Below are 10,000 nucleotides of genomic sequence, written 5' to 3'. Positions count from 1 at the left end.
GTATGCAGATCTACATCCCAGAAACCAACATGGAAGAAGGAGGGAGAGAAGGAGGGAGAGAGAGAGAGACACATACATAAAGGGTTACTATACTGGGCTGAGAAGACACAGGGTGAAGGGGTCACAGGGTGAAGGGGTCACAGGGTGGAGGAAACACAGGGTGAAGGGGGTCACAGGGTGGACGGGTCACAGGGTGGAGGGGTTACAGGGTGAAGGGGTCACAGGGTGGAGGAAACACAGGGTGGAGGGGTCACAGGGTGGAGGGGTCACAGGGTGAAGGGGTCACAGGGTGGAGGGGTCACAGGGTGGAGGGGTCACAGGGTGGAGGGGTTACAGGGTGAAGGGGTCACAGGGTGAAGGGGTCACAGGTGGAGGGGTCACAGGGTGGAGGAAACACAGGGTGAAGGGGTCACAGGGTGGAGGAGTCACAGGGTGGAGGGGGTTACAGGGTGAAGGGGTCACAGGGTGAAGGGGTCACAGGGTGGAGGGGTCACAGGGTGGAGGGGTCACAGGGTGGAGGCCTCTTACCGGGATGCTTGCGGCTGCTGTGCGGGGAGGGGGCAGGGGAGGGGAGGTAGTCCGGCGGGGAGGAGGTGGAGGAGGTGGAGGAGGTTTTCTGAGGGACGCTCTCTTTGGTGAAGTCAATGATTGAACCCAAACTCACACCTGCGGGCTGCTGTCTGTAACGAGCACACTGCAACACCTCCACCATCCAGCGGGCCTCCCGCCAAACCTCCTCCATCCGCTACACACACACACACACACACACACACACACACACACACACACACACACAGGGTCAGCACGGCTGGACCACACACACACACAAACACACACACACACACACACACACACGAGCGCACACACACACACACACACACACACACACACACACACACACACACACACACACACACACACACACACACACACACACACATCTACAGCAGTTATGAATCTGATACCTGTAAGAGTTCCTGGACTTTGTGATGCTTCTGCTTTGCGCTAAGAAGCTCTGCCTCAGAGAACGCCTCCCGCAAAGCCTGCTGGGACAGAAGTGACTCCAGACCCAAGATGGCGGACGCACGGCAGTATAGGCTGATGAAGCTCGGGCAGTAGGCCTCAAAGTTCACTGCAGGGAGAAGGAGAAGACAACAGGTCTGAAATACGCTCAACACGGCTGCCGTGGGTAGAGGTGTGTGTGTGTGTGTGTGTTTGAGAGAGAGAGAGAGTGAGAGAGAGAGAGAGAGAGAGTATGTGGGTGTGAGAGAGAGAGAGAGAGAGAGAGAGTGAGTATGTGTGTGTGTGTGTGTGTGTGTGTGTGTGTGTGTGAGAGAGAGAGAGAGAGAGAGAGTATGTGTGTGTGTGTGAGATGTGAGAGAGTGAGAGAGTGAGAGAATGTGTGTGTGTGTGTGTGAGAGAGAGAGAGAGTGAGTATGTGTGTGTGTGAGAGTGTGTGTGTGTGTGTGTGTGAGATGTGTGTGTGTGTGAGATGTGAGTGTGTGTGTGTGTGACATGATAGTGTGATGTGAGTGTGTGTGTGTGTGTGTGTGTGTGTGTGTGTGTGTGTGATGTAAGAGTGTGTGTGTGTGTGTGATGTAAGTGTGTGTGTGATGTAAATGTGGGTTTGTGTGATGTGTGAGTGTGTGTGTGTGTGATGTGAGAGTGTGTATGTGTGATGTGAGAGTGTGTATGTGTGATGTGAGAGTGTGTGTGGGTGTGATGTGAGAGTGCGTATGTGTGATGTGAGAGTGTGTGTGATGTGAGAGTGAGAGTGTGAGTGTGTGTGATGTGAGAGTGTGTGATGTGAGAGTGTGTGATGTGAGAGTGAGAGTGTGTGTGAGTGTGAGTGATGTGAGAGTGTGAGTGTGTGTGATGTGAGAGTGTGTGTGTGATGTGAGAGTGTGAGTGATGTGAGAGTGTGTGTGTGATGTGAGAGTGTGTGTGTGTGTGTGATGTGAGAGTGTGTGTGTTTGTGTGTGTGTGTGATGTGAGAGTGTGAGTGTGTGTGTGATGTGAGAGTGTGAGTGTGTGTGTGATGTGAGAATGTGTGTGTGTGATGTGAGTGTGTGTGTGTGTGTGTGTGTGTGTGTGTGATGTGAGAGTGTGAGTGTGTGTGTGATGTGAGAGTGGGTGTGTGTGATGTGAGAGTGTGTGTGTGTGTGTGATGTAAGAGTGTGAGTGTGTGTGTGATGTGAGAGTGTGTGTGTGTGATGTGAGAGTGTGTGTGTGTGTGATGTGAGAGTGTGTGTGTGTGTGTGTGTGTGATGTTATCAATCAATCAATCAATCAAATTTTATTTATATAGCGCTTTTTACAACAGTTGTTGTCACAAAGCAGCTTTACAAGTGCCGAGTCCTAGCCCCCAGTGAGCAAGCCAAGGGCGACAGTGGCAAGGAAAAACTCCCTAGTTTTTCATGAGGAAGAAACCTTGAGAGGAACCAAGAGTGTGTGTGTGAGTGTGTGTGTGTGAGTGTGTGTGTGTGTGAGTGTGTGTGTGATGTGAGAGTGTGTGTGATGTTAGAGTGTGTGTGTGAGTGTGTGTGTGTGTGTGTGAGTGTGTGTGTGTGTGATGTGAGAGTGTGTGTGTGTGATGTGAGAGTGTGAGTGTGTGATGTGTGAGTGTGTGTGTGATGTGAGTGTCTGTGTGTGTGTGATGTGAGAGTGTGTGTGTGTGTGTGTGTGATGTGAGAGTGTGTGTGTGAGATGTGAGAGTGTGTGATGTTAGAGTGTGTGTGTGATGTTAGAGTGTGTGTGTGTGTGTGTGTGTGTGATGCGAGAGTGTGAGTGTGTGTGCGTGTGTGTGTGTGTGATGTGAGAGTGTGTGTGTGTGAGTGTGTGTTGTTCTCACCCAGCTCAAACACCTGCAGTGGAAGTGTGAAAGCACCAGATCGAGGGGAGTAAGGGTTGTTCTGCCCAGGGGGCGTACACACCTCCTCACAAGGGGGGAGGAGCAACAGGAAGGACACGCCCTCCCCAAACTCGATCACCTCTTGAATATATATACGGAAATCCTGTGCCTGAGAGTGAGTGTGATGGAGACAGAAGCATGAAGACTGTTAGAAATGTCATTAAATGTGAGGATTTATATATTTGTTTTGTTCTCATTTGGAACACTTGTGATTAATAGGGGTTAGGGTTACACACACACACACACACACACACACACACACACACACACACACACACACACACACACACACACACACACACACACACACACACACACACACACACACACACACACACACACACACACACACACACACACACTAGTGATTACTAGGGGGCTGTGGATCACACATGCCCAGAGCGGTGGGCAGCCCTAGCCCGGGGCCCGGGGAGCAGTTGGGGTTAGGTGCCTTGCTCAAGGGCACCTCAGTCATGGCCTCAGGTCTGGGAATTGAACCCACGACCCTCCGGTCATAAGACCAGTTCCCTACCACCAGGCCATGACTGCCTCCTTCATACACACATTTTCACCATATAAACTGACAATTGTTTGGAGGCAATGATTAATGCTGTTATTTAGTTATTAACTATGTTATTTAAATGAGTTTACATTTGAATTTACATGGAGCCTATCTGAATAAAATCCTGCAACTCAAGATGCATGTAACGACCAAACTGTATTAGAACAGATATAGAATCACTCAAATCACTCAAACTGTATTAGAACAGATATAGAATCACTCAAATCACTCAAACTGTATTAGAACAGATATATAATCACTCAAATCCCGTAATTGGTAAAGTTTTTTGCAGACGCTAAGACACAATTTCTGAAACTGTGGCTCTTTTGTCGAAACTTAACACACAGCAGCCAATGCTACACACACAACAGGCTAAACATCTCACACTTTTGGAAAAAGCACACACTTCAACCAAAACTCTTGCAACTCCTGCTAAAACCATATTTTTGCATCTAAACGCTACACACAAATATCAGATGATTAGCCTTTCATTTATGTGACTACACACTGAAGTGACAAATGTAAAACACTACTACCATGTGTTTGAGTGTTTAGTTTGTAGACTGTTGTGAAGGTCTGTCAGAGGTCTCACATATACATGAATATTCACAAATATTGAGCAACATGAACAACAAAAAATTAAAAAAGTCAAAATAACCTCAAGCTTCCTCCATCACCTGCTGAATGTATTTACACTGGGGGGGGTTGGCGATCACCTCCATGCCAAAAAGAACTCAACAGTAATGGAGAGTTTGGTGGAGGTGAATCACAACAAATCGTGGCTGTTCAGTGAACCAGTTTGTACTTGAGCAGCCCGGTACAAACTTATGTTGTCCCAGACAACAACAAACCTGGACTGTTCTGGTTCATCCCCCTGGTGATGGAGAATGAGTGTGTTGTGCTCTGTGTTGAAGAAGGTGATGATGTGCACAATGTTGTAGGGACCAAGAGTGGCATGATGATGAGTGGCAAATTCATAACTCAGTTGTTTCACACTGTCACTGGTCCAGTCCAGATAGACTCACTGAATGGATGTTGCTGATGGTGACATGGTCAGTAATGATGTGCTGTTGTAGTTGTTGTAAACGTATGCAGTTGTTTGCTCTGACCATATTGATGATCGCCTCTTTCTGTTCTGAGGTGGATAGACACCCAGCAAGGGGTAGTCTAGTACATGATGTAGTATGTATAGAGGGGTAGTCTAGTACATGATGTAGTATGTATAGAGGGGTAGTCTAGTACATGATGTAGTATGTATAGAGGGGAATGTGTCTTATGTGAACAACTGTGTTTACAGTTTTGCAAAAAGTGTGTTTAAGAATTTCTAAATGAGTGTAAGGCAGAGAATGTGCTTAAGGTTTAGTGCACCAGGTCAATAGATAGGCTACATGGGTTAGTTGTTTCAGAAATTGTGCTATAAGGACCACTTTTTGTGTCTTAGCAACTGCAAAAAACTAATGGTTAGTTGAACACACCTGTAAATATAAGTACCTATTACAAAATACCTATTAGTGCTCCTATGCTGGGTGTCAGTGTTCATTTCTCTTGTGTTGTGGAACACCAGATTTTTCTCCTATAAAAATATTTTAGGTCCTAAACATGAATTCTGATTGGAGCCAGAATTCATCATTAATCCTGATTGAAACCTGGGTATATATAACTACTACAGGGTTTAAACCACTAAACCAGGGTATATATAATTACTACAGGGTTACTACGTGTGTAAGGTTACTTACACAGGGTTACTATGTGTGAGTATGTGAGTATGTGTGTGAGTGAGTGTGTGTGGGCGTGAGTATGTGAGTATGTGTGAGTGTGTGTGTGTATGTGTGTGTGTGTGTGGGCGTGAGTATGTGAGTATGTGTGTGTGAGTGTGTGTGAGTGTGTGTGTGTGTGAGTATGTGTGAGTATGTGTGTGTGAGTGAGTGTGTGTGGGCGTGAGTATGTGAGTATGTGTGAGTGTGTGTAGGCGTGAGTATGTGAGTATGTGTGAGTGTGAGTATGTGTGAGTGTGTGTGTGTGTGAGTATGTGTGTGTGAGTGTGTGTGAGTATGTGAGTATGTGTGTGTGAGTGAGTGTGTGAGTGTGTGTGTGTGGGCGTGAGTATGTGAGTATGTGTGAGTGTGTGTGTGTGAGTATGTGTGTGTGTGTGGGCGTGAGTATGTGTGAGTGTGTGTGTGTGAGTATGTGTGGGTGTGTGAGTATGTGTGAGTGTGTGTGAGTATGTGTGTGTGTGTGTGTGTGTGTGTGTGAGAGAGAGTATGTGTGAGTGTGTGTGTGAGTATGTGTGGGTGTGTGAGTATGTGTGTGTGTGTGAGAGTATGTGTGAGTGTGTGTGTGAGTATGTGTGTGTGTGTGTGTGAGTATGTGTGTGTGAGTATGTGTGAGTGTGTGTGTGTGAGTATGTATGTGTGTGTGTGTGAGTATGTGTGAGTGAGTGTGTGTGTGAGTATGTGTGTGTGTGTGAGTATGTGTGAGTGTGTGTGTGTGAGTATGTGTGTGTGTGTGAGTATGTGTGTGTGTGTGTGTGAGTATGTGTGAGTGTGTGTGTGTGAGTATGTGTGTGTGTGTGAGTATGTGTGAGTGTGTGTGTGTGAGTATGTATGTGTGTGTGTGTGAGTATGTGTGAGTGAGTGTGTGTGTGAGTATGTGTGTGTGTGTGTGTGTGTGTGTGTGTGAGTATGTGTGAGTGTGTGTGTGTGTGAGTATGTGCGTGTGTGTGTGTGAGTATGTGTGAGTGTGTGTGTGTGTGAGTATGTGTGTGTGAGTATGTGTGTGTGTGAGTATGTGTGTGTGTGTGAGTATGTGTGTGTGTGTGTGTGTGAGTATGTGTGAGTGTGTGTGTGTGAGTATGTGTGTGTGTGTGAGTATGTGTGTGTGTGTGTGAGTATGTGTGAGTGTGTGTGTGTGAGTATGTGTGTGTGTGTGTGTGTGAGTATGTGTGAGTGTGTGTGTGAGTATGTGTGAGTGTGTGTGTGTGGGTGTGTGAGTGTGTGTGTGAGTATGTGTGTGTGTGTGTGAGTGTGAGTATGTGTGTGTGTGTGAGTGTGTGTGAGTGTGTGTGTGTGAGTATGTGTGAGTGTGTGTGTGTGAGTATGTGTGAGTGTGTGTGTGTGTGTGTGAGTATGTGTGAGTGTGTGTGTGTGTGAGTATGTGTGTGTGTGTGTGTGTGTGTGTGTGTGAGTATGTGTGTGTGTGTGTGTGTGTGAGTGTGTGAGTATGTGTGTGTGTGTGTGTGTGTGTGTGTGTGAGTATGTGTGAGTATGTGTGAGTGTGTGTGTTACAGCATGTACATCTTTTGTTAAGTTCATCTGTATGTACCTGATTATTTGTGATATTGATCCGCCCAAGCAGCTCTGTGGCAGCACTGCGCAGCTCCAGTAGGAGGCGGTGTGGAGCACTCTGTTCATCTGCACACAGCTGCTGAGTGTCATCCAGAGACCTCACTGAACGCAGACACTGCCACTCCTCCCTACACACACACACACACACACACACACACACACACACACACACACACACACACACACACAACATCAAGTGTATACACACACACACAATGCATACACACCCAGACACACACATCACATACATTATATAATAGGTTAGATTAGAGTACGCGTGTGTCCAGTAAACAGTTCTCTGAGTGTCTGTGGATGGTGGGTGGTGTTCTGCCCTGTGTGTGTCCTCTCTCTCCTCCCTGTTTGTGTATGTCCAGTGGTGGGTGGTGTTCTGTCCTGTGTGTGTATGTCCAGTGGTGGGTGGTGCTCTGTCCTGGGTGTGTCCTCTCTCTCCTCCCTGCACCCACACTACACACTCAAAGTGCAGCGTTTGTTCACACGTACCTGGAGACGTGAGCGTTGTCTCGTAATTTAACATGGCAGAAGACACTGGGTAGTTTGTGGGAGACTAAAACTCTTATCTGCTCCACTGAGGTACACAGCTTCACGTAACCCAGATAGAGTCCTGGACACAACAGTTTCCTACAACGTCTGTGGTAGGCAAGCTTCTCCTAAAACACACACACACACACACACACACACACACACACACACACACACACACACACACACACACCCACACGCATGCACACAAACACAGTGGATTAAGTATGGGATGAAGTGAATTAGGTTTACTCTGTTTTTATGTTTTACCTGTGTGTGAGCATGGCAAGCAGTTTTCTTCAGGGACTCTTGTATATAAACATTTAATTTCCACTAGTACAAATTGAATTCTTTTTTATCACAAGTAAGAATTCATTTTTAGAAAATAGAATAGAATTCTTATTAGAAAAAATGTAATTCTTACATGTAAAAGTGTAATAAAAAAAATTAATTACTACATGTTCTAATGTTAATTAGCTTGATTTGCATGAGGATACAAAGGCGGAGCTAATTTACATTGTGCTTTTCTTAAAGTAGTGTCTAGTTAAAAATAAATAAAGTACAGCTTGCACAGTGCTCCTTTCTTCATGGTGTCGTGCACACAGTGTGGGCATAAACTCTGGTGATGGCCAATTCAGATTTATGATTATGAGGAGAGTCAGATTGTAACGCGGTGGTACCAACGAGTACACACCGCATGTAAAAACTATGAGAGAGGTGGACCCAAGAGCTGGCTGACGCTGACAGTAAGATAGACAGAGCCTATCGTCAGTGTGAGAGAAAGGCGCGAACTCACAGTAGAAAATAAAGGACACAAAACAACACGGAAAAATTAACGTGTAAGGAGTAAAACAAAGGCGTAAGTACTCAGGAGAAAAGAGAACAAAAGGCAACGCAGAAAACTCAAACACGTGCAAAACGAAACTTAACCAAAGAGAGACGGGAGAAAAATAACAAAGGCAACACAAAGGACGTGGAAAAACAACGTGGAAAACGAAACCAAGGATGCCAGGGGAAGTGACTGGCAGCAGGCAACACACTCCGCAACAAAACCTTCCCAAAATAAAGGTAAAACAGATGTAAAACAAGTGAAACAGTTGGAGGAACACTTGAGAATGGCTAGGAAGCCGCGCAGGAGATAGAGACTCGAATAAGTAACAGACAGAGGTGGGCAGTAACGAAGTGCATTTACTTAAGTACTGTACTTAAGTACAGTTCTTGAGTATTTGTACTTTACTTAAGTTGATTTTTTTTAAAATACTTATGACTTTCACTTCACTACAGTTGAATAACAAATACAGTACTTATCACTCCACTACATTTCTGTCCAGCTCTCGTTACTCGTTACTTCCACAAAACAACTCTCCTCCCCTCCCCCGATAGTATTTTCACAGGTGACAGCCTATCAGCAATCAAGGATGTGTCTGTGAGGTGTAAAATCAAGTTCGGTGTCGCTAGTCGTTTTTTTCCTAAATAACAGCAACATGAGCGGAGACGGCGGTGATGGAGCATGCAGGGTTGCCAACTTTTCAAGATCGCTTGGAGGGAGATTTGAACCTGGACTTGGTGGCGAGTGTAAATTGTTGATCGGGGGGTGGCGAACGTTACCGGGGCGGTGAAAAATGGACACAAATTAAGTAGCCTATTATATCGCGATCGCCGGTGGTTGATAGATATAGATCAGAGGTAAATAAACTAGATTTTTTTTGGCGTGAGATATCGGAACTGTGGCGTGAGAGCGTCTGAGAACGGTCAAATGCGTGTGTCTCACGCTCAATGCGTGAGAGCTGGCAACCCTGGCATGCTCTTTTGCACCCATGGCCGTATCTCGACAAAATGTTCCAGTTTTCTGAACGGATGAATCATTCCTATCGTTTTAAATGCATGCTTTGTTTGCCAAAAACAAACTATATCACTTCATACAAAAATTCACCGTCCCACCTGAGGAAGTATATTACGGTATGCAGCCTAAATGTTTTGTTAAGTGACTATGTAGTCAGAGGAGCTTTGCAGTAAGGCTAGTGAAATGACTTTGCCTGCTCACTCCACTGCTAGGTCTGTTAGGATCACTATAAATAATGTTAACATTATATTGGCAAGTAATTCAAACTACGGAAACATCAATAAGGGAAACCGTGTGGGTTAATTGAATCTTGTCAAATAATGTTTCTATTCTAATGTCAGTGTAGAATTAATGTCAATAATTCTAATGTGGCTGTGATTTCTAGTTTGAAAAGAGTTTGTTAGCATGTTGGGTGGCATGGAGTTGGCGGGCTTTAGCCATACTGCAAAAGGTTGTAGCAAGGTTAGACTACCAAGATGCCACACTGCTAATTTTACTTTGTCTTTGTTAATATTGACTGTAGCATAATGTTGTATTGGATGACTGAATACCTAACTAGCAAAGAGAGAAAACCATCATTTTATTATTGACTTTTAATATGGTAACATAATTTGCTTAAACAGGTTAGGCTAGGCTAATCAGTGAATTGTGGTTTTAGAAAATGTTTTTGTTCCTTAAACTAAAGTGTAGGTTAAACTTTTCTGCTACCACTACCTGAATGATGTACATCATTGGAATATGCCTTATGGATTATTATCAAAGACTGTATGATTATTATGCCCAAAGAGGATTTGGTAGGA

At 45.1% G+C, this 10,000-nt stretch overlaps 1 protein-coding gene across 4 annotated transcripts in view; it reads right to left on the bottom strand.

Moving 5' to 3' along the window:
• Positions 1–10,000, bottom strand: part of ankfn1b (ankyrin repeat and fibronectin type III domain containing 1b) — a 123,063-nt gene that overhangs the window by 1,047 nt on the left and 112,016 nt on the right. For all 4 annotated transcript variants that reach the window (XM_076986842.1, XM_076986840.1, XM_076986843.1 and 1 more), the window contains 6 exons: positions 7,319–7,485; positions 6,795–6,945; positions 2,852–3,020; positions 966–1,132; positions 529–745; positions 1–10 (listed from right to left, as the gene is read on the bottom strand). The exon at positions 1–10 is cut by the window's left edge. In XM_076986842.1, coding sequence (XP_076842957.1) covers positions 1–10; positions 529–745; positions 966–1,132; positions 2,852–3,020; positions 6,795–6,945; positions 7,319–7,485 — 881 coding nt within the window. The remainder of the gene's footprint in view (positions 11–528; positions 746–965; positions 1,133–2,851; positions 3,021–6,794; positions 6,946–7,318; positions 7,486–10,000) is intronic.

The sequence above is a fragment of the Brachyhypopomus gauderio genome, unplaced genomic scaffold (genome assembly GCF_052324685.1).
Source record: "Brachyhypopomus gauderio isolate BG-103 unplaced genomic scaffold, BGAUD_0.2 sc49, whole genome shotgun sequence".
In the NCBI taxonomy this organism is placed as follows: Eukaryota; Metazoa; Chordata; class Actinopteri; order Gymnotiformes; family Hypopomidae; genus Brachyhypopomus; species Brachyhypopomus gauderio.
This window is presented reverse-complemented; position numbering and strand designations above follow the sequence as displayed.